General features: G+C 39.4%; 1 protein-coding gene across 1 annotated transcript in view; it reads left to right on the plus strand.

Annotated features, from left to right (window-relative positions):
• Positions 1 to 24,953, plus strand: part of LOC115777479 (disks large-associated protein 1-like) — a 93,413-nt gene that overhangs the window by 45,577 nt on the left and 22,883 nt on the right. Inside the window, 4 exon segments of the mRNA XM_030725397.1 lie at positions 12,884 to 13,008; positions 14,280 to 14,405; positions 14,686 to 14,844; positions 15,152 to 15,234. Of these exon segments, the coding sequence (XP_030581257.1) occupies positions 12,884 to 13,008; positions 14,280 to 14,405; positions 14,686 to 14,844; positions 15,152 to 15,234 (493 nt within the window).

Below are 24,953 nucleotides of genomic sequence, written 5' to 3' on the forward strand. Positions count from 1 at the left end.
TTATTAGTCTTAAAAACTCTTCATGAAAGTACTGCCCGGCTAGGTCAACATTATCAAAAGAGAGATCCTGTTCCATTCAAATTGCGGCACATCATGAACAAAAGCTTACTCACTTAGGTGTTTTAGATCTCTTTTGGTCAAGATATGTGGCTTCGGCCGTTTAAGGTTTCGAACTGCACCTATCACACAATGATCACTAAGGTCATTTTCAAAAACGTCTATCCCTGTATATTTATGTGGAGCATTTCTTATTAGGTTGGGTGGGGTAATTAATTAACTATGTGATATTTAAAGAATCACAAATAGATTTTAAGCTTTCTGAAGATGTAGTCAACCAATCTAGATTTACATCCCCTAACAATACAAATTCATTATTATTTAGGCCAGCTAGATATTTATACAAAGTAGGAAGTTCATCGCAGACAGCAGAAGCTGGTCGATAACAGCCTATAACCGTGATATACTGACTCTTAGTGTATTCTAGTTTCAGGGCTTTAAATTCAAATTGTTTTGGAATGGATACAGAGGATAAAAGAGTGATGTGAAAGTTGCTTTTTACATAAATGGCAACACCACCACCTTTCCCAGGGCGGTAACGAAAAACCTTATAAATGGTTAAAGAAATATTCTTATCTGTAATGGACTTGTTTAGCCAGGTTTCAGCTAGCAATAGCAATTTTTAATGAGATGATCTGACCTGGGTGCTGACGGTTCAGTCCATTAGAGCTGTCAGTGGAGCCTCTGCACTTTAAAGGGTTTCTGCTGTAGTTTCCAGATACTGTGAAGGGAAAGAGCAATGTGACACTGAAGTGTGATAACATTTGTTGTAAATGAGAACGTGAATTATGACAAATAGAGAAGAGAGTTGTAAATATCAGTGTGGCTAAACTAGTGATGGAGGCGGAGCCAGAGGTTTCAGTAAAATGAGGTTTGTCTGAGTTCAGAAGGCTGATGAGCTGTGTAAGCCCAGCTAATCTCTGTGTCCTTTCTCCCATCAGCCTTCTCTGTGTTCTCTATTCAGCTTCTGAGGTCACACTTGACATCAGCCTTCATGTAATAAGCCATGTAATAAGCCTTCATGATTAGCCTTCATGTAATAGGTTTGTCATGGTCCTGGGCCTTCAGCACAGTGTTTTTTTCTCTGAGCTTCTGTTTCCATTAAGGTTCCTCTGTTGTGTTTCCCAGTTTGCATATGGTTTTGATTCTTTGTTCATTATAGAGTCCTGTTATTAGTTTTAGTTTTTTTGTATTGAATTCCTATTTCCCATTGTCCTACTGTCTGTTTTGTCCCTCTGTGTCATGTCCCGTGCCTCGTGTGTTTGTATTTAGGTTTATTCCCAGTGTTGTGACAAGTCTGTGTCTCTGTCCCGTGCCTACTTGTTTCCTGTTTTACTTTGTCAGTCTCAGCCTTGTCTGCCCTGTATTTAGTTTTACTTCCTGCGGCTTATTCCAGGAAGCAGGTTCACCAAACTCTGAGTTTAAGAAACAAACTCTGAGTTTATAAACCTACTCAGAGTTGATCAACTCTGAGATCAGCAACTCTGAGAACAGCAACTCTGAGATCAGCAACTCTGAGATCAGCAACTCTGAGATCAGCAACTCTGAGAACAGCTGATCAGAGTTGGTTCAATCAGCTCTGAGTGTGATCATCCTGATTTAGCGGGTGAGTAAGGAAAGAAAGCCATCATCAATGGAGCTCTGACACCAGGATTCACCATGGCAACAGGTAAATAAAGGGCGGAGCCTCCATTTTAATCCGATGATGGAGGATCGCACGTGTCAGTGTGGAGCATGACGAGTCACTTTAATCAGCCTGACCCACTCTGACATCATCACAGACAGAATAAAAGTTTATCAAATATCTCATTTCTTTATAATATCTGCTGTCATCATTTATATAACCTGAATCTCCATCAGATGAAGCTGAATCCTGATTTTACATTTGATTTATAAAATCTAATTATTGAGCCTGACGGACAAACTGCAGGAGACAGAAAGAGAAGATAAAACTGTGGAGAAACAGCTCAGACTGAGTTTACTGAGCGACCTGTGTGTTAGAGACAGCAGCAGACCCCGGGGAGCTGACCTCAGGTCAGTTTATTTAATAAAAACTGTCTTTGCTGCAGTTTATGACAGTTCAGTTTATGGTTATTTGTTTAAATAATTGTACAGTAAAAATGGAATCTATTGATGGAATAGCAGCTTCACTTTATTCATGTATTTAATTGAGGATTTCATTGTTTCTGCCATTACTGGATAAAAATGAGATTTGCAGAAAAACTGCTTTAATGTTTCTAATCTGATCTGGGATCAGCTGATAGCTGACAGCTCTCTGACAGCCACAGCAGAGATGTTCACTGAGTTACTGTTAGAGGTCAGAGGTCAGTCATAGTTTCATATTTAGCTGAAAACATTCAGAGCAGATTTCCAAGTCTGTAATGAATGTAAAGTTTTACCAATAAAGGCAAACGTGCTTTGATAAATGTCTCAGCTTTATAGGTTTTAAATATTTCAGCACATTTTGGGAGGCTGAGACATTTTAATTAAAGAATGCAGATCGTGTCGGGAAGATGAAGCCATTATGAACGGATCCAGAGCTGGAAAATGACTGGAGCCTGAACTGGATCTGGACCTTATCCGGTCTGAATCTTGATCCATTTGGATCCTCCTGCTGCGCGGGTGGACTCGGACACGGTTTACGGATCCGTTTATAGAGCCGATGATCAATGATTTTGGTGATTTTCACTGGAAAATATGTGGAAATTCATACTCTGAATTTCAGACACCGTAACTTTCAAAATGACATCATTTCAGTCACTTTAAATCCATTTCGTTCAGTTTTCAAGTCTTCAAATCATTTCAGCCTCATCTTCACTCAAACATTCCCATCATCTCCAGGATCCGGACATTTTTCCATCCACAGTGTGTTCTGTGTCAGCAGCTTCATCCAGATCAGTGTGATGTAACAGTGATGCTGCAGTAACTACAGTAAATGTTTCACAGGAACTGACTGACAGTCTGACAGCTGCAGCTGCCTCATTATAAATGCGTGACATCATCGCTGTCTCCATCCTTACAGACGAGTGAACGACTGTAAAAGCTTCATGTTACAAAATAACAAACTAACGTCTAACTGGGATTTCAGAGCTCGTAGAAACACAAACGTCTGCAGATGAATTCGCTCCTCTGACGCTCTGACAGACACTTTATGAAGGAGGAAGTGAATGGGAGGGTCAGACAGGTTAGGGTCTGTTACCATGGCAACTGACTCAGGGTTGGAGTTAGCTCTTTCTGGAACTGAAAACCTGAGTTTCCTCATTTTAGGGTTACAAACCAGAGTTATTAGGTAAACCTGCTTCCTGGAACAGGCCCCTGGTCTTGTCTTTTTTAATTATTTCCAGCAGTTTCTCCAGCTGTTCGCGACCCTCTCGTTATCCTGTTAGTATTTAAGCCCTGTGTTCTTCCCTGGTCCTTTGTCATGCTGTCGTCACTGTTTACTTTGCTGTGTGTATCTTGCTCCATAGTTTATGTTATATTCTGGCACCTGCCCGGCTCCAGTTTAGATGAGTTTATTATTTCTTGTTTTATATTATGTAGTATGTATATTTACACACTCGACCTTCCAACCTTCATGAAGGTACTTACTTTGTTTCAACACAACCTGACAGTCTTTGCCATCAAATGATCATACTTGAATCCAAACAAATGTCTAAAGTTTCTAATATGTTTGTACAGTCTTGTCTATAAATTACTTTAACCAGTATAAATTTACTAAAGAGCAAAAGCAGTTGGCTTTATAGCTATTTCATCCAAAGACACTAAAGATTAGACATCCATGGACACCGTTTTCTTGTCTGTCAGTCATAGTGTTCAAAAAGACGTCCCTTCTCCCCTAAATTTTGCCTGAAAAGTGAAAAGTTGTTTTTTTCAGAACACAGAAGACTAAATTTGATAAATAACACAAATGGAGGGAGGAGAAGAAATGCAAACACATTGCCAGAGTGTTGAGAAGTGACAGCCTTTGAGTCTTTTTAAACAAAATACAGATTTAAAATGTCTTTTTTGTGTATATATATATATATTTTTAACGACAAACTTTTTAACTTTTTAGTCAAATCTCAACATTGTTCAGACATCTGGCAAATTTTCCTTTCAACATCTTTTCAACAGGTTTCTGCTGAGTATGAGGCCTTTGTGGGTCTTTGAGGCAGTTCTACAGTTAGATTGCATTGTCCGTTCCCAAGGGATTTCCTGGTTAAAATATGGGGGGACAGTTTTGTTTATATATAATTCATACACCCGTCCATTGAGCTGGGTTTATCCCACACTCCTGTGGATGATAATATCTGCTGAGTAGTTATTTAGCAGATATTATCATCCACACAATTGCATCACCTTACAGATAATAACTGCAAATGCTGTATTTTGGGGTTTTAAACTGCTTAGTAAAAATTTGACTGTCTAGTTTTGTGATGACACACTGCAGATCAGCACAGCTGCATTCATTTCAAACAGAGCTATTTACAGTCAGTTCCATATCCTGCATGGTATCGGTGGCTGCTTAGTCACAGATGGAGGTGGCAGAGGAGTTGACCTGACATTGATGCTGACACTCACACAGGTCAGTTGAGCTAATGGCACTTGGCCAAGTTGGAGATAAATGTGTCTGAGCATCAGAGGGACCTGCAAGTGTAGCTGTTACAGATGCCAAATGTACGTCATGCTCCATGCTGAGACATTCATCAAAGTAAGGTCAAGGAAACATTTTAGTGTGACCAACCAGATATAGTTGATTTTGCAGCTTATTTCAGTCAAATTTGAATGCCTTCAAATTCTATTCAGACTTTGGGGACAGAAAAAAAAAGCCTTGAGAGCTAAGACAATAACTTGCCATAGTTTTTTGACAAATATATGTCAGTAAAATAGAAGCAGACCAAGAATTCTAATGGCTGAGTCTGTGAAAAGAACTAAGTAAAGTTTATTTATATCATGCTTTTCAACAATAAAAGTCACCAAGTGCTTTACAATATAAAGTTAGATACAACAGTTAAAATTGTATAAATAGATAGAGCTAAATAAAAGCAAGCCTGCACAGGTGGGTCTTTCACTTCTTTGTAAAGGTATCAACAGTGTCTGCAGATTTTTAGTCCAATGGAAGCAAGTCCCACAAACAGTCTCCTTTTGTCCTTATAACCTGGACCTAGGTACAGCCAACAAGCTCTGATCAGCTCAGAGGACTAATACATATGGATGTACTTACATGTGGATGTAGTAGTTCATTAATAAATTGAGCTGTCTGACCATAAAAAGCTCTGAAAATGATCACCAAAATCTTAAATTGAACCCTAAACTTTATGGGGAGCTAATGTACAGTTTACACGGGGCCTTTTAGAGGACCTGGAGAGAAGCCTCACTGCAGCATTCTGGACCATGTCCACAAACCACCAGTAAAAAGCTGCTGCCTCTCAGCTCGCCCAGCTCAAGTCATTTTTAACAGGAGATGCCTGTAAAATGGAGACAGCTAAAGTTTCCTATGAGTATGACAATAACCAACTGCTTCACAAGATGGCAGTGCTGTAAAGGATGGATCCAAACAGGCTTTATGACAGAGTGCTGTCTAAGATTAAGAAAAGAAGAGAGATTGCTGTGCTTTGGTACATGTTGGATTTGACGAGGCCTTGCTTGTATGGCGTGCCCCTCATACTAAAGTACATTTGAGACCTTGCAAAATACCATCTTGTCATTACCACATTCTCTATATGTACTTTTAGGAGCAGTAAAGAATAAACAATATGCACATATTGTATGGCTACCAGCACTAATCTGCATTTTACTTTATTATTAATGCAGCATTATTTGTAGTATTCTTAATTATATTTAAAAAAATCTGAACTTATTCAAAGTCATGCATCAGTCAAAGGAACTGGTACTTCTAAAACAAATATCAGTGAACCTTTAGCTTTCTGCTGATGCAGTAAAAACCATGTGATGAGCTGCCCTGACCCTGTCCAAGAGCAACCTGCAAACTGTGCTGAAACACACTGTCTCCAGACTCTGGTAGGGGAGAGGAGACAGGCTTACTGCTGTGAAAGGCTGATCCAACAAAGTCAGAGGGAGGCTTTTATTTCTGTAAATTTACATATTCAGGGTAAAAACCTCACTCATAAGATTGTCCTCATGCTCCAGGTTTAGCCCCATGGCAGTTTTACAGCCAGCACTCAATCTTTATTTCTAAGTACTCAATAGGCAGAGGTGGAGGAGACGAGGTCCACTCATCTGTAACAACTGCATGTATGTTCAACTAATCTGAACATACATGTTCAGACAACATAGACATAGGTAAGTTAGGTAAGTATAATACCCCCAGGCACACAGACAACTGTGGACAGCACAGATTTGTAGTTTTTCTAATATTGCTTTATAGTAGCAGTAGTTATTTTGCAGCCAACAAGTGGAGCTTGTTCTTCTTTGCACCCAATGACCAATCCCTCCTCCAGGTTCAAATGCTCCAGGATGTTTTAGGCTTCAGGCTTTCCTGCAGGCAAGACAAATAAATATCCAAAGATTTTTACCACATAAGTGGTTTCATGGCTTTTCAAGCTTTCCTAGGCCCTCAACAATATCTTCCTGTTTCATGGTGAACCATAATGCTGCCGGAGCATGATGGCACTCACAACTTTTACAGTAAAACATCTCACACACCTCAATTCATACATCTCGGATATTTAATTTTAAATGAACATATGCAGGAGTCGTCTTAAACACAGTGCATATTGATATCAGCCGTGACTGTGCATCGCAAAGCTGCTGTTGCAGTTGTACAAAGTGTAACACGACAAAAGTAACCAAATGCAGTACCACTGGTTCCACAGAAGAGGGGCCTGAAAGCTGAAGGAGTGCCTTGGTTACACTGGTGACTACACCTGCATCATGCATGTTATGTTGTATATGCTGCTGTTCTTTTAATCCTCTTTTTCATTTTGTTTATGTACACTCATTTGAAATATTTCCTTTTTTTATCCAGGTAAACGTCTTACTGAGAGTAAAACTCTCTCGAGTGTAGGAGCAGCTGCATTTCACTGTTGACTGAGCTGAAGCACAGGAGATAGTGACAGTAAAGAATTCAATTCAGTTTAATGACTGAATAGTGGAAGATTTGTTGACGAATTGGAACATCTCTAAATTTTCAAAAATGTCAGCAAAATTCCTCCACAGGTAAACTTGCTCCTTTAGATTGGCTGCTTTTCCATCCAGTCTGTCAGTTTCCAAGCAGGAATGGTGGGGTAATTTTGTCAATAAAATACAATTAATTATAAAAGGAGCACATTGCTTATAGTACCCATAAGTGCTTTATGGGTAAAGTCGTAAATTCAAGATTTTGCCTCCAGTTAACAACTCTGATCCACATGGAAAACTAATCAGAGAAAAGCAACAACTGGACTTAATCACACTTTCAGCTTTTCTGTTAACATCATAGAGAACTCAGACTGAGCTCAGTCTTATTGTTATAATGCTGCGCACTGTTATTAAAGTTGCTATTTTAAGATTATTGCTCATGCTCACAGCTTTTCAGCTGAGAGCAGTCTACTGGTGATTTTTGTAACTGTTAATCCTGTATCAGCCTTTTCAGCTGTGTTCAGTGTAGGGACCATGAAGTTATACAGCTGTAGCAGACACAGAGCATGTGCATTTATTATGACATAAAGCTGATTAGCATACTCTGGACTGACAGTATGAAAATGCTTCCATATTTTCTGACATTTTGAAAAATTACTTCAGATGACTAAAAAACAATTCAAAGATTTAAAAACATTCAAGTTAAGTATCATTGTGTATTTCCACTTTGAGGATGTGACAAGATTATTCAAGCACTCAGAAATCCTACTCCTTTCTCCCTCCGCACTTGGCACGTGCAGATGTTCGGTCAAGAGCCTTTGTCGAGATGTTTGAGCAAGATTAGAAATGAGTACATCAGAGGGACAGCTCAAGTTGGGAGAGGCAAGGCTGAGATGGGCTAGTGTTGAAGATAGAGCTGCTAGGCAGGAAGAAAAGAGGAAGGCCACAGAGGAGATTCATGGATGTAGTAAAGGAGGACAGGCAGAGGATTGATGTGACAGAGGAGGATACTAGGGATACGGTGAGATGGAAGCAGATGATCCGCTGTGATGACCCTTAAAGGAAGCGACCAAAAAAAAAAAAACAATTTTGGTACACACCATGTTTGAATTTCTGCAGAAATAGCTATAATGCACCACCCCTGATTAAATACTACTAATAGGTACAGTGTAAGTCTATTAGTGATGTCTATGTAACTGATAATACTCATATAATCAGCTGATAACATCTGAAAATGGTGAACATTGTCAGGATGCCATAACTGACATGAGAGGACTCAGAATTCAGACCAGAAAACATACAGCTGATGAATCAGGGAAAACACATGGGCACCAAAATGTCAATTATTTATTAGACTCAACTGAACATCAGAACAAGCCAAAGTGGTGGTCATCAGAAGCATTCAGGGACTGCACAAGAACTGATGGTCAGCATACACTGGGAGAATGAGTACACATGTGAGATGACACATCAGTTTGCATGGCACACTCTGAAATATCTGATGTATCTCAACAAATCCAAAAGTAAGTTCACCAATATTGTACAGGCAGGTAGAAAGGACTACTGTAGTAAAATACTGAACAGTAATAAACATTATTAAGGGAATATGGGATACATTAAATAGTATTATTACAAATAGTTCCAGACAACAATGTTATCCTCAATATTGTATTGATAATGATATCATAAAGGACAATATTGTTGATGTGGTCAATAGTTTTAAGAGTTATTTTGTAACCACTGGACCAAATCTGGCAGGAAAAATTCCTGAGCCGCTGCCATCTGTAGACTGTAATGGGAGAGGAATCCTAACAGTCCTCACAGCAGTGGAGGAAAGAGACAAATATTGTAAATACAGTAAATACAGTGTAAATACAAAACATCCACTGACTGATGTTGATATAAAAATAGTCAAGAAGGTCATGCCTGCAACCTATCAGCTGAGCTTGGTGAAGTTGTGGTGCTGTATAAAACTGGGGACAGCCACCACTTCACAAGTTACAGGCCTACTAACATAGTCCTCCAAAATCCTAGATAAACTGTTTAATAAGTGATCAGACAGATTCTTAGATGAACATAAATTACTCTCTGACAGTCAATATGGATTCAGATCGAGCAGCCCAACATCACATTCAGTGAATCAATCGAGGCGATTACAAATGCCGTAGACCAGGGATCCTCAACTCCAGGCCTCGAGGTCCAGCGTCCTGCAGGTTTTAGATGTGTCCCTGATCCAACTCACCTGAATCAAATGGCTGAATTACCACCTCAGTATGCAGTCAAGTTCTCCAGAGTCCTGCTAATGACTTCTATATTTGACTCAGGTGTGTTGGATCAGGGATACATCTAAAACCTGCAGGACACCGGCCCTCGAGGCCTGGAGTTGAGGATCCCTGCCGTAGACCAGACACATTATGCAGCTGGAGTATTCCTAGATCTTAAAAAAGCATCTGATACTATCAAACATGACATATTTATTGATAAACTGGAATGGTATGGCACCAGGGGGGTTTATTGCAATGGGGGGAAAATGATTTAGGTGATTTGTGAAGTTGAGAGAATAATCCCCATCATGCCTGGACATTGCATATGGCATCCAAAACTATTCATTAGTTATATAAATGACATTTGTAAAGTATCTGATATATTAAAATTTGTATTATTTGCAGATGTCACAAGTTTTTTGTTCTGGGGTAATCTAAAGGAGCTGCTGGATATGGTCACCTCAGAAATGTCCAAGAGATTGCACACAGGCTCTGCAATCTCTTATAGGTCTTTTGAGATGATTTTGACAAAGATCAAACTTTGCATGGTATTTTAATATATCACCCACCTGGGTCCACTACAGTTTGTCTCTCAGACTTTCAAGACTTTCATCTGCTACAATTAAATTGAGCAGATCATCGTTGTGATTGGATTTCAACATTCAACATGAAGGAACTCCTCAGCACAGCTGTCATCAGACAGCTGTGCTGAGGAGTTCCTGAGCATCTTGGACTCTTCACTTTGCTCAACATGGATCTGGACTGCTCATGTTGCAGGACACACTTTGGTCTTCAGTTATGGTGTTAGAGTCAATCATCTGCATGTAAACAAGGTTTCTGTCAGTGACCATAAATCAGTCTCTTTTACTGCTTCTTTTTCTCAAGTTTGTATTAGGCACAGGCACCTTATCACTGACTCTGTTATTTTTAAGTTTTTCTCTTTTTAATTTTTCAGCCTCTTCTGATGATAAACTCTTTTAATGAACATTGGCTTGCACCATTAATTGCATTGTTTCTTCCCCACCTCAGCATGTGTTGATAGCCTCTGATAGTGACTGTAAGGTCTTTCTTAATCCTTTTGTAAATAAGTGGAAAAGATGAAACCCTCATCAGCGTTACAGTTCTTCCCTCCCTCTGTCATGTTTGGATCTCTTACAAGCACTGGCCCTCACTGAGGCAAGGTTGTGTTCCTTCCTACTTTAAGCATGCTGAGATCTTCTTTTACTTAAAGAACTGAATCTTGATGCTAGTTCCCCCAGGAATCACCAGCCTGTTTCAAAATTACCATTAGAAAAAGTTTTTGATAATCAATTCCTGCTGGTTATACTCCTGCTTTCTGGGAGATTCGCAGGACTTCAGTACTAAGCTTACTGTGTCTCTGTCCTGCTTCTCTGAAAATGGACCGACTTGATTAACGCTGCGACAGACTACATTCAAAGCATACCACCATATGCTCCCAATGCATCCATAGGTGTGTGTAGATAAATGTTTAGGTATAGACACAAGTACTGTATAAATATGTGTGACTGGGTGAGTAAGACTTGTAGTAGACTTTTCTACTTTGCTTTGAGTTCATACTGATGTCTTTCCAATAGATCTGCAGATGTGATTCTAGTCACTGTTCTCACTGGAAACACTGTCAGTTGGCTAGTGTTTGAAGCTCCTGGCATCTCAACATTGAACTCTACTTCAAGGTCATTTTTTCCTGTTACAGTTTTTTCCAGAGCGGATCGATCAGCTGACTGATAAGAAGACTGTCACAAAAAGTTGATTCAGATGCAAACTCTGTGTTGGACACCATGTATTCTCACCTATGCCATCACCTATGCCATCAAATCCATTGTGTGCAATGCCTTTTAATAAAGCAGAGGTTTATTTAAACCTCTCTGTTGACTGAGCACACATGAGAAAACAGACATTATATTGCCAAAATAATTCACTCACCCATCCAAATCATTGAATTCAAGTGTTCTGATCACTTCCATGGCCACAGGTGTATAAAATCAAGATTGCAGACTGCTTCTACAAACATTTGTGAAAGAATGGGTCGCTCTCAGGAGCTCAGTGAATCTCAGTGTGGTACTGTGATAGGATGATACCTGTGCTGCAAGGCTGGTCATGAATTTCCTTGCTACTAAATATTCCACAGTCAACTGTGGTATTATAACAAAGTGTAAGTGATTGGGAACAACAGCAACTCAGTCATGACAGAAAAGAGCCAGCGGATGCTGAGGGTCATAGTGCACAGAGGTCACCAACTTTCTGCAGAGTCAATCACTACAGACCTCCAACCTTCATGTGGCCTTCAGATCAGCTCAAAAACAGTGTGCAGAGAGCTTCATGGAATGGGTTTCCATGAAAAAGCAGCTGCATCCAAGCCTTAGATGTCAAAGCTCAATACAAAGCGTCGGATGCAGTGGTGTAAGACACGCCACCACTGGACTCTACAGCAGTGGAGACGTATTCTCTGGAATGACGAATCACGCTTCTCCATCTGTCAGTCCAATGGATGAGTCTGGGTTTGGCTGTTGCCTGGAGAACGGTACTTGTCTGACTTTGTTGTGCCAGGTGTAAGGTTTGGTGGAGGGGGGGTTATGGTGTGGGGGTGTTTCTCAGGAGTTGGGCTCGGCCCCTTAGTTCCACTGAAAGGAACTCTTAATGCTTCAGCATACCAAGACATTTGGGACAGTTTGATGCTCCAACTCTGTGGGAACAGTTTGGGGATGGCCCCTTCCTGTTCCAACATGACTGCACACCAGTGCACAAAGCGGCTCCATAAAGACATGGATGAGCCAGTTTGGTGTGGAAGAACTTGACTGGCCTGCACAGAGTCCTGACCTCAGCCTGATAGAACACCTTTGGGATGGATTAGAGCAGAGACTGTGAGCCAGGCCTTCTCTCCAACATCAGTGTCTGACCTCACAGATGTGCTTCTGGAAGAACGGTCAGAAATTCCCATAAACACTCCTAAACCTGTGGAAAGCCTTCCCAGAAGAGCTGAAGCTGTTATAGCTGCAAAGGGTGGGCCCACATCATATTAAACCCTCTGGATTATATGCGTGTGGAAGGAGATGAGCAAATACTTTTGGAAGTATAGTTCACCTCAAAGTCTGTTTCACACCTTTTTTGTTACAGTTACAAGGAAACATAATCATGTTGTACAAAATGGTACACACTGTTTTCTAAACATGTTCTTGGGCTTTATACTCATCTACTCCAGCCACATTCAGCCAAAACTGCACATACACAGTGCTCTTATATTACAGTGTCAATGAACAGATACCAGCTTTGTGCTCTAATTTTTTCTTCTAATTTTTACTTTAAAATATATAGGATTGTACAGTCTTGATACATTTTTAGCTCTGGTTCAATTGAAAATTAGTATTACAAAAGGAAACTTTGGTTGTAGACATAGTTACCTCAAGTGTTATTCCTTTGTATAAACAAAAAAGAATTTTAATATTTACTGTCCTCCTCTTCCTATTTCTTCATGTTCTTTTTAGTTTCATCTTGCATCACCACCTATAAAAAAACCCCTCCTCCAGTGCCGCCTAGAACTTCGACCTGCTCCACAGCCTCCAAACCTTACATCTCCATCACAGCCCAGAGCAGCACAGAGTCTGCACAGGTACTGCACAAAAACCATCCATCATGTTAATCTGCTCTTTGTATGGTTACATCTTTACATGTACCCTGAGGGTTTCACTCATAGCACTCGTGAAAGCACATACTGCACCTGTATAGCTGGGGCTATAGAAATGTTATACAGTTCCACAGGGGCCACAGTTTAGTCCCCTAAAGGTGAAACTGTATAACCACTGTTGAACAGCAATGCTAAACGTCTGAGTGCACTGAATTCAGCTTTTAAAAAAACAAGATGCACATATAGCTCCCTTTAAAATTGTACAGCTGGTTTCCCAGTCATGGATTAAGCATGGTCCTAGACTAAAAGGAAAAAGTAAATGAAGACCACAATAGGAAAAAGTATTTAGTCCAGGATTAGACATAATCCCTGTATGGGAAACTGGGCCATAATGTCTATCTCTTACCTGTTGGCTTTTGTCCAAATGTAGACAAAGACACTCAGCTGATACTTTTGTTTCTTACCAGACTGTAAGTTTGAAGAGACCAATCAAACCAAAGTAACTTTTTTGTGTTGATAAATGAATAAAGCATTATTATTTATTTTTATTCTCATATGGCATTACAGCAGAATGAATATTCAGCAGAACAGGATGTGCTGTAACATAAAATTATATCAGTTTCTTTGTTGTACCTCACAGAACTGATTTTACACAATGTTTGTAAGAGACCCAAAGCAACACTAAAGTGAAAACGCTGACATTGTCAACCATGTTTTGAGTCCAACAGAACATTACATTTTCCACTATGAAGGAAAGTAAAGCAAATGTTTATATACACTATCCAATCAGTGATTATAGATAATAAATATAATTCTCTTTATATAGAGATTATTTATAATTAGGTACAGAATGTGTCATAACTGGGCAAAACTTCTAAAAGGTCCTTATAAAAACAGTGTTTTTTTGTCTGCATTTGAGGACCCTACTGTTCTTAAATTCTCTGTGCAGCACTCACTTGGTTAGTGTTGTTCCCTGGAAAAACACTTTCTTAAAAAAATATGCTGCCATTTAAAAAATATTTGATAGCAACATAAAGGAAGCATACATGTTATTTTCCATACTTTTGTTGTCTCTACAAGGTACTGTGCCATTAGGTCCACAGTAGATTTTAAATCCAACAATCATGATGTGATTTAACTGCTAACTTTCAGCTTTAATTCAAGGGGTTTTACAGCTGTTTAGGAGCCGTTTTCATACACAGTCCTCAGAGGCTTCAAAATATATTTCCTGTCTCCTGTATTCTAAAACCAACCAGGATGCCTACATGGAAGAAGAGGGACCTCGAGGTGACATGACCATCCAATCAGGGCTCAGTAATTCCACAGAAAGTATTGACAGCATGAAGGCCTTGACAGCCGCCATAGAGGCTGCTAATGCTCAGGTCAGTGCATTTGTTTTGGCGTAGTGATGTACAGTTTTAGTTAACATTTGATTTTAATATACACCCAGAAATATTTTCGAATTCCAGGTATAATATACTGCATTTTTATTGTTTTACTGAATATTGTACTCTGCTCAAAAAAATTAACACTTTGAAAATGCATCAGATTTCAATGATACCTCAGAAATTTAATTGGCTTTTGATGCTATACTCTGATTAAAAAGTGTTCCTTTAATTTCTTGAGCAATATATTTACAGTATTCTCAATATTCCTGCATAGGTCCATGGACCAGCCAGTCAGCATGTCAACAACAGCACCATGACAGTCAGCACCACGGTCCCCTCAGTCCTCAGCAGGGGGCAAGTAGTCGACGACCACCGGGATGATTATAGGAAAGACGCGCTCAGGAAGGGCAAATGTCTCTCCATAGGCATCCAGGTATTCATGAGACCACAGAGGAGGAAATATTGAGCTTCGGTTATTTATAAATTATGTTGAGCCTGTTGATCTGTGTTTTCATTTCTGCTCAGAAGCAGCTATTACCCTGCTCAATAGAGAATACTTTAACAAAGCTTAACACAGAGTAGGGCACAATTTCTTATCCCTTTCCTATGATTTTATTAAACATTCTAGTTCTCCTCTTAGTATATAATCTGTCCTGGGCCTCCTTTTAAAGAAAGAAATGTATCTTAATTTTTTGAACTGACAGAATTATTTGGAGTCTTATTCTGTCTGGTTTTTCTAGGTCGATGGACCAGAGGATGTTCCAGATCCAGAGGACCCCTCCAAGTTCACCTCTGTAGGTGTGCAAGTAGAGGATGACAGAGGGTGAGAGACTGTTTTCTTTACTTTTTAACATAATTCTTTTGTTTGTTAGCTTTAGTTTAGTTTAGTGTATCCAAAGACAACAGCATTAGCCATCTTTTCTACAGTTTTTGTCGTTTTTTTTACATTTCTTTGAAATTACTACTGCATAGCACATTTCACTTTAACTTCACAATAAGTTTAAATGTTGCCTTTTGTGTTCTGCTGTGTGTTTTCATTGTATGCATTTCCATTAAGAGTGCAAACATGCTGAAATGCTCAAAGCATTGGCAAGCAAGGCAGGCAGTGCTTGTCCAGGGCAATATAAAAATTGGCATCAATTACAATGTACCAAAGTGAAAGCAATCTCTGTCCTTTCATCTGAAACAGCTTTCTTTTAATAAAGCTTTTTATCTCTTGCATCCATTGTTTAAATTACTGCTATCTTGTGCCTGCAATTAGCTATTGTTTCTGGAAGCAGGCTTAACCCTGCTCGACTCCAGTTCCACTGGAATCTGTACAGGGCCTGCCTTTTGCATAGGCATGTCTGTGTCATGTAAACAAAGGCTTGAGTTTGTGAAGCTGAGAAGTCAGCATGTTTGTTGTTTGTGCATGCACATTATGGATAAATCTCTAGTCTTTCATGGGAAAATGGTTGGGATGAGTTGGGGTGGAGGGTGCTTGCCTTTCTGTAAGAGTCACCAAACACCACCAGCTCATATGTAAATTAATTTGGTACTAGCTGTTTTCCCCTGCCTTTAGCATCTTGATGGCCATAAATACAAATACTTTATTAAAAGATGGATAAATTAATGTATGAATGCACTCTGGTATTTTTCAACCTTGCGAACTGTTGATGCAGCTGTTTTGACTCTAATTTAAATGCTGACTTTGCGCTCTTAAGCTCCATTGTAGTGATTAGGGGATAGAGTTCCTTTACATGATTCATTCTATATTCTTTCTATCTACCAAAGATGTGAATATAGGAATTTCTGTTCTACAATAAATATTTTCCTTCAACAACAAATTACTCTAAACTCTAAATTCTGAAACTTATTTATTTGTGGGTAGTGGGCTATGGTAAACTGTGGTAAATGGATTATAGTGCTTTTCTACTCTAGCTGAGCACTCAAAGCGCTTTATACAACATGTTTGCATTCACTAATTCACACACACATTCATACAAGCACTTTATTCTACATCTGAGTGCTGTCTATCTAACATTCGCACACATATTAACATCCAATGAATACATCAGGAGCAACTAGAGGTTCAGTATCTTACCCAAGAGTACTTTGGCATGCATATATATATATATATATATATATATATATATATATATATATATATATATATATATATATATATATATATATTAGGGGTGGGACTCGATTAAAAAAAATAATCTAATTAATTAGAAGCTTTATAATTAATTAATCAAAATTAATCGCATTTTAATCACATTTACATATTTAACATGATAAATATTAATTTAAGTTTGGTTGATGAATGAATCAATATACATAAGCTTAAACTTCAAAATTTTATTTTCCCACCAGTCTACTACACAGACCAATGAAGGGTGGAAGTGCTCCTGTGATAAGCAAACTCCTGAAATTAAAGTTAAGCATCATAACTGGATAGTTTTATTCAACATTAATGTCTCACTTAATATAGTTGGAAATTAATCATTTGCTCAGCTGTATTCCTTGATGTTGAAATGTGTTATGCTTGTTTTAACAGCTTATTTTGAATAAAGACTTAAACTTAAACCACAAAAAGAAGAAAAAGTTCGTTCTCCGTTTAAACAGCTGTGCTTCGCACTCACGGTTGCTAGGTGACATGAGCTACACAGTGGTAAGGGCAGGCAACGCTGATATGAAGGCTAGCCGCTCACTTCCGGCCTTTGTGGTCTTCCTGGGCTGCGAAGGACGTGGTCCAGGTCCTTCGAAGGATGCGGCCCCTGAATTTGGACATTGTGCGTCGATATAATCTGTATGCCTGGAACTCGTGCACTGAGAAACGTTCCACGGTGCAAAGTGTACAACACAAGTATTTTGATATTATGTAAAACCCACTCAAAATAAAGATGAGTGTGCACATTAATGTAGTGTGACTTGTAACTGTTCAGACTGGACTGGGAGTATTCAGTCAGTCTATTTTCTTTTAGAAGTTCATTTTATCTTCATTTGGAAGTCTAGCTGAGTCATTTCTGGCTTCTGTAATTATTTCTCTCTTGTCACAAACAAATGCCCACACACACACACTCATCTGCCAGGGTTATCCTGCTTTAAACTCCTATAATGTGGCTGAGGACTGAGACTACAAGATTTTGTGCAGTTTTCTTTAGATTCTTGTCTGTTCATGGTTCTCAGCAATTATGTTGAAGAATGTGGAGGCAACTGATGGAATATATTAGTGATTCTCTGAGGCATCCACCTTGCTCACCATATGTTAGCACTAATTTAGAGCACAATGCTGACTCTCTAAACTGCAGTTCTTTGAAGCTACACTGTCTTACAGCAACCAGTACCACTAAAACTATATGTCAAAGGAAGCTCCATTCATTAGTCTTCTGTCTTTTTAGTCTGGATCACACTGACTGGAAGCATCCTCCACAATCCAGGTCTGAAAAATCATCCCATCCACATGTAAAGCCATTGGCTCATTGTTGCTAACACTAGTGAATGTGGGTTATGTGTGGGTAGCCATTTAATGTGTTTACCATAGATAGTAACCATATACCATAGATATGTTTTTAGTGGTTGCTTTAATCACTCTCCATCACTCATCACTTTCTGTGTGCGCACCCCTTAAGGCCTTTGGCAAGGTCTGCTCCAAGTGGTTCCAGTTGGATGTGATCAAAACATATGAAACCTTTTTGCCCGAACTAGTTCAACTATCTCTAATCAATTTGGAAAGACACAAATTTGACTTTTATTTCCCTCTTCTTGTTTTGTTCATTATTCCTCAAAGCTCGTGACTGTAGCAATAGACTAGTGGTTTAGAAGATAAAGTTTGTACCTGAAACCCTTTTCCTTTTCCTTTTTTTTTTTTAAGATCCCCATTAGCATCACCCACAGCCTTAGCTATTCTTCCCAGGGTCCTTACACGCACTAGACAACATTCACAACACATCAGCATAAAAAATGTAGGTTGTTCCTATACAGATAGTGAAAATAAAAACTTACAACAGAAATCATAATCAACATCTGCTTTTCAGCATCACTCTGAGACAGGATGTTTCTAATTTTAGAAATATTGCCCAAATGCAAAAAAAAGCGGTCCTACATATTTGTTGAATATGTGCATTGAAGGACATATCCTGGTCAAAAATGACTCCAAGATTTCTCACAGTGTTACTGGAGGACAAACTAATGCCATCCAGAGTAAGTATCTGGTTTGACACCATGTTTCTAAGATTTGTGGGGCCGAGTACAAAGGATTATGGATTTAACGGGGCAGCATGGTGGTGTGGTGGTTAACACTACTGCCTCACAGCTAGAACGACATTTGGAAGGTCTGGGTCTGATTCCAGTTTGGCCCCGGCCTCTCTGTGTGCAGTTTGCATGTTCTCCCCGTGCCTGCGTGGGTTTCCTCCGGGTACTCTGGTTTCCTCTCACAGTCCAAAGACATGCACTTACTGGAGTTAGGTTAATTGGTCACTCTAAATTGCCCATAGGTGTGAATGTGAGTGTGAATGTTACTCTGTGTTGGCCCTGCGACATGCTGGCAACCTGTACATTGTGTACCCTGCCTCTCACCCCATGTCAGCGACCCTGAACAGGATAAGCGGAAGAGAATGGATGCATAGATGGGTTTAACAGGGAGCCAATAAAGAGAAGTCAGTATGGGAGAAATATCCTTTCTCTTTCTAGTCCACTGTCAGCATTTTGTATCAGCTAAAGGCTTTTCAGGAATCTTTTAGGACAACCTGATAGTAATAAATTACAATAAAATGAATTACAATAGTCCACCCTAGAAGTAATAAATGCATGAATTAGCTTTTCAGCATCACTCTGAGAAAGGATGTTTCTAATTTTAGAAATATTGCACAAATGCAAAAAAGCGGTCCTACATATCTGTTTAATATGTGCATTGAAGGACAAATCCTGGTCAAAAATGACTCCAAGATTTCTCACAGTGTTACTGGAGGCCAAAGTAATGCCATCCAGAGTAAGTATCTGGTTTGACACCATGTTTCTAAGATTTGTGGGGCCGAGTACAAGAACTTCAGTTTGATCTGAATTTAGAAGCAGGAAATTAGAGGTCATCCAGGCCTTAATGTCTTTAAGACATTCCTGCAGTTTAACTGTGCATCATCTGGCTTCATTGATAGGTAAAGCTGAGTATCATCTGCATAACAATGAAAATTATGCAATGCTTTCTAATAATACTGCCTAAGGGAAGCATGTATAATGTAAATAGAATTGGTCCTAGCACAGAACTCCATAATTAACCTTAGTGTGTGAAGAAGACTCCCCATTTACATGAACAAATTGGAGTCTATTAGATAATATGATTCAAACCACTGCAGTGCAGCACCTTTAATACCTATAGTATGCTCTAATCTCTGTAATAAAATGTTATGGTCAACAGTATCAAAGCTGCACTGAGGTCCAACAGGACAAGAACAGAGATGAGTCCACTGTCAGAGGCTCAAAGAAGATCATTTGTAACCTTCACTAATGCTGTTTCTGTACTGTGATGAATTCTGAAACCTGACTGAAACTCTTCAAATAAACCGTTCCTCTGCAGATGATCAGTTAGCTGTTTTACAACTACTCTTTCAAGAGTCTTTGAGAGAAAAGGAAGGTTGGAGATTGGCCTATAATTAGCTAAGACAGCTGGGTCAGTGATGGCTTTTTAAGCAGAGGTTTAATTACAGCCACCTTGAAGGTCTGTGGTACATAGCCAACTAATAAAGACTGATTGATCATTTTTAAGATAGAAGCATCAATAATTGGAAAGACTTCTTTGAACAGTCTAGTAGGAATGGGGTCTAATAGTCATGTTGATGGTTTGGAGGAAGTAACTATTGAAGTTAGCTCAAAAGATCAGACAGAGAGACTAAATAAATACCAGCAGTGTTGAAGGCAGCTGATAATGAATATACAGGGGTTGGACAATGAAACTGAAACACCTGGTTTTAATTCAATTCAATTCAATTCAATTCAATTTATATATATAGCGCCAAATCACAACAAACAGTCGCCTCAAGGCGCTTTGTATTGTGGGTAAAGACCCTACAATAATACAGAGAAAACCCAACAGTCAAAACGACCCCCTATGAGCAGCACTTGGCGACAGTGGGAAGGAAAAACTCCCTTTAAACAGGAAGAAACCTCCAGCAGAACCAGGCTCAGGGAGGGGGGGTCATCTGCTGAGACCGGTTGGGCTGAGGGGAGAGAGACACAGATTAATAACAATTACTGATTAAATGCAGAGTGGGGTATAAACAAAGTAAATAAGGTGAATGAAAAGAAACAGTCTATTGTGGGAACCCCCCCAGCAGCCTAGGCCTATAGCAGCATAACTAAGGGAGGGTTCAGGGTCACCTGATCCAGCCCTAACTATAAGCTTGATCATAAAGGAAAGTTTTAAGCCTAATCTTAAAAATAGAGAGGGTGTCTGTCGCCTGAATCCAAGCTGGGAGCTGGTTCCACAAAAGAGGGGCCTGAAAGCTGAAGGCTCTGCCTCCCATTCTACTCTTAAGTATCCTAGGAACCACAAGTAAGCCAGCAGTCTGAGAGCGAAGTGCTCTGTATGGGTGATATGGTACTATGAGGTCTTTGAGATAAGATGGGGCCTGATTATTCAAGACCTTGTATGTGAGGAGAAGGATTTTAAATTCTATTCTAGATTTAACAGGGAGCCAATGAAGAGAAGCCAATATGGGAGAAATCTGCTCTCTCTTTCTAGTCCCTGTCAGTACTCTAGCTGCAGCATTTTGGATCAGCTGAAGGCTTTTCAGGGAGCTTTTAGGACAGCCTGATAATAATGAATTACAATAGTCCACCCTAGAAGTAATAAATGCATGAATTAGCTTTTCAGCTTCAGTCTGAGACAGGATGTTTCTAATTTTAGAAATATTGCGCAAATGCAAAAAAGCGGTCCTGCATATTTGTTTAATATGTGCATTGAAGGACATATCCTGGTCAAAAATGACTCCAAGATTTCTCACAGTGTTACTGGAGGCCAAAGTAATGCCATCCAGAGTAAATATCTGGTTTGACACCATGTTTCTAAGATTTGTGGGGCCGAGTACAAGAACTTCAGTTTGATCTGAATTTAGAAGCAGGAAATTAGAGGTCATCCAGGCCTTAATGTCTTTAAGACATTCCTGAAGTTTAACTAATTGATGTGCGTCATCTGGCTTCATTGATAGGTAAAGCTGAGTATCATCTGCATAACAATGAAAATTGACAGATCACTGACAGATTGATCATTTTTAAGATTGAAGCATCAATAATTGGAAAGATTTCTTTGAACAATCTAGTAGGAATGGGATCTAATAAACATGTTGCTGGTTTGGAGGAAGTAACTATTGAAGTTAACTCTGAAAGATCAACTGGAGCAAAAGAGTCTAAACAAATACCAGCAGTGCTGAAAGCAGCCGAATATGAAGATAAATCTTTGAGATGGTTATGAATAATTTTTTTCTCTAATGTCTAAAATTTTATTTGTAAAGAAATCCATGAAGTCATTACTAGTTAAAGTGAAAGGAATACTCGGCTCTACAGAGCTCTGACTCTTTGTCAGCCTGGCTACAGTGCTGAAAACAAACCTGGGGTTGTTCTTATTTTCTTCAATTAATGATGAATAGTAAGATGTCCTAGCTTTACAGAGGGCTGCAGGGTTTTTTTTATAGAGCAACAAACTCTTTTTCCAGGCTAAATGAGCATCTTCTAATTTAGTGAGACGCCATTCCCTCTCCAGCTTACAGGTTATCTGCTTTAAGCTGTGCGTTTGTGAATTATACCACGGAGTCAGGCACTTCTGATTTGAAGCTTTCCTTTTCAGAGGAGCCACAGTATCCAAAGTCGTACGCATAAGATGTTGAAGCCAAACAGGGAATCTACAGTGCAATATTGGAAAACTGGCATACATGACAGTTTCCAACAAGGTGAATGTCAACTTGGACAGAATTTGCATAATAAAAATACACTTAGGATGTTCAGGACAATTACAAAATGAAGTTCCCTTTTTTTTTCTTTTTTTTTTTAACAAAATTTTTTCAAATTCTGGAACAGTCAACATAGTATGTAAAAAAAAACCTATAAACATGACCTGTATAATAACTGGCATAACGGTCATGTAACACCAGTGAACAACAAAAAACACATAACATGCAAATAAAGTCACTTCAGGTCAAACCTGTCAGTATGAAAAGGGTTGGTCCACCTATTGACAGACCAGTCAGTGGTGACTCTAGGAACACGCCTCGGTCCGAAGTTATAAGAAACCCCAACAGCGCACCCATTGTCAGCTGGAGGTGGACTGTTCACATCCTGAACCTAAAATAATGTTTAGCTGTAAAATAGATATAAAGCTATAACTTTGTATGGGCAGAAAATTTCAAGTCAAATACTCTTAAAGCAGCTTCCAAATAAGAACCATCAAACCAGTGAAAACCAAAAATCAGCAGTTAGAAATACTTTAACTATCTTTGTGTTATTCCTCCAAACAACAACACAAAATTTTTCACACTGCTGAATCCAATGAATAGCTCTCTTTTTTTTTCTTCTTCTTCCTCCTCATGGCGTCGATTCGGTGTTTTCTCAGACAAATTTAAAGTCTTGCAGTCCTGAATTAGCACAGAGCTAAGTCCCGTGACAAAGTTCCGACTTGGAGAGACTGTTCAGATGAAGCAGTTTGTAGCGCGCGCTCAGTCAATGAGGAGAAGGGCTTCAGCAGAGAACCAGATTATATCCCGAAAACAGCGCTGCAGTGGCTCCGCTCGTTGCCATGGAAACTCGTCGCCACTCTTTGATCCACCCGACGTCTGTGTCTGGGCCGGCCTGGCCTGTTCCCACGAAGTATGGCGGGCAATCGCTGCACTTCGACGTACCGTTCTGATGTATCAGACATCTGCTGCTCGAAGATACTGCATTCAGAGGTCCAAGATAAGATGTTCGGGCGCCAATTAGTAACATCTGGGTTGTGATCGGTGGTGAAGAGGAGGCGGCGGGCGTACTTATCAGGCAGCCAAAAACGCACAACCACACTGGTACTGGGAATTCCACAGTGTTATCCTTTAATAGACGTATTCTTCACCAACCTTATAAAGCCCGGCTGAACGGCTGCCGCATTATTACACATATAAACAAGCAGTGTTCATACAATCCGTGACAATACAAAGAGTAAGTAAAGAAAATTAGAGGTTCGCCTCAAGCCAAATGTCCGTCTGCCCAAAACGTTTCTCTCGTGCTCACTACCGAGGAGCGGTGGGCGCACACTGGTGACATCATTAATGAAAAGCTTAGACTGACGTACAGTAAAGAGACACCACAATATGACTGTTACAATATTCATTTCCTTTGTGTGTATTGGAAAAACACAACAAAAGAAAAAAAGCCAAAATCCATATAGAAAATATCTCCATCCAAAAGGAATTAAGCTGGGGGCATAGCCAAAACATACAGGGGACTGCTGACATCTGTCACATGTTGAAGAGACAGAACTATAAATTTTAGATTTGGTATAATAGACACGATGAACCAATTTGCATTGAATAAGACAATGCCTAGCACAGATCGAGGATTTTTGTACTCGTGTCAGAATACTTGACCAGAGCTCATCTGATATATTCTCCCCAATATCGTGTTCCCAAAGGTTCCTAATCAAGTTTAGAGATTTCGGACGTAATGAAGCAATTAAATTTATAAAGAATTGAGATTGAGCCTTTTAGCCTAGTAGTGGACACAAACAAAGAGTCCAGGTCAGAGTCTACAGGTAGATAAAGAAAGTGGGGAAATTACTGCGAGTAAAACTGCGAATTTGAAGATATCTATAAAAAGTGGTGTGATGGAAAAGCAAATCTGTCTGACAGTTGTGCAAAGGTAGCAAAGACATTATCAATGAATAAGTCCTTAAAGGTCTGTATGCCTAAATTAGACCAAATCATGAAGGTTTTGTCGACAAGATTGAGGGGAAAGATATGGTTCGCTGCGATAGGTGCATGAGGGGATAGAAGCAGTAGGCCAAAATGGCGCCGGAATTGGGTCCAGACCTTAAGAGACATTCAAACTATTTTGTTTTTTGTATATGCAACAGTGGAAGATTGAATTGGTGAATACAACAAGGCCATAAGAGATACTGGTTTAGCAGAATTTGTCTCCATGACTAACCAGGCGGGGGGAGGAGAGGTTCCACAATTGAGTCAAGTTTTAAAAACTCTAATACTGGAGGCCTAATAATAGTACCTAAAATTAGGTAGGGCCATTCCCCCAAGTGGTTTAGGACCTTGCAAGTATTGCATAGACAGCCTCTGAGTTTTCCCTTTCCAAAGAAAGTCAGAAATAAGAGCATCTAACTTCTTAAAGAAAGAATTGGTAAGAAAGATTGGAATACATTGAAATAAGTAAAAAAAAGCAGGGAAGGAAATTCATTTTAACGCTGTTGATGCGGCCTACCAAAGACAACAAGAGCAAGAACCAGCGTTCAAAATCTTCTTTCATTTTCAATAGCAAGGGAGAAAAGTTAGCCTTGAAAAGATCTTCAATTTTATGTGTAATTTGAAT

Source organism: Archocentrus centrarchus, unplaced genomic scaffold, assembly GCF_007364275.1.
Source record: "Archocentrus centrarchus isolate MPI-CPG fArcCen1 unplaced genomic scaffold, fArcCen1 scaffold_54_ctg1, whole genome shotgun sequence".
In the NCBI taxonomy this organism is placed as follows: Eukaryota; Metazoa; Chordata; class Actinopteri; order Cichliformes; family Cichlidae; genus Archocentrus; species Archocentrus centrarchus.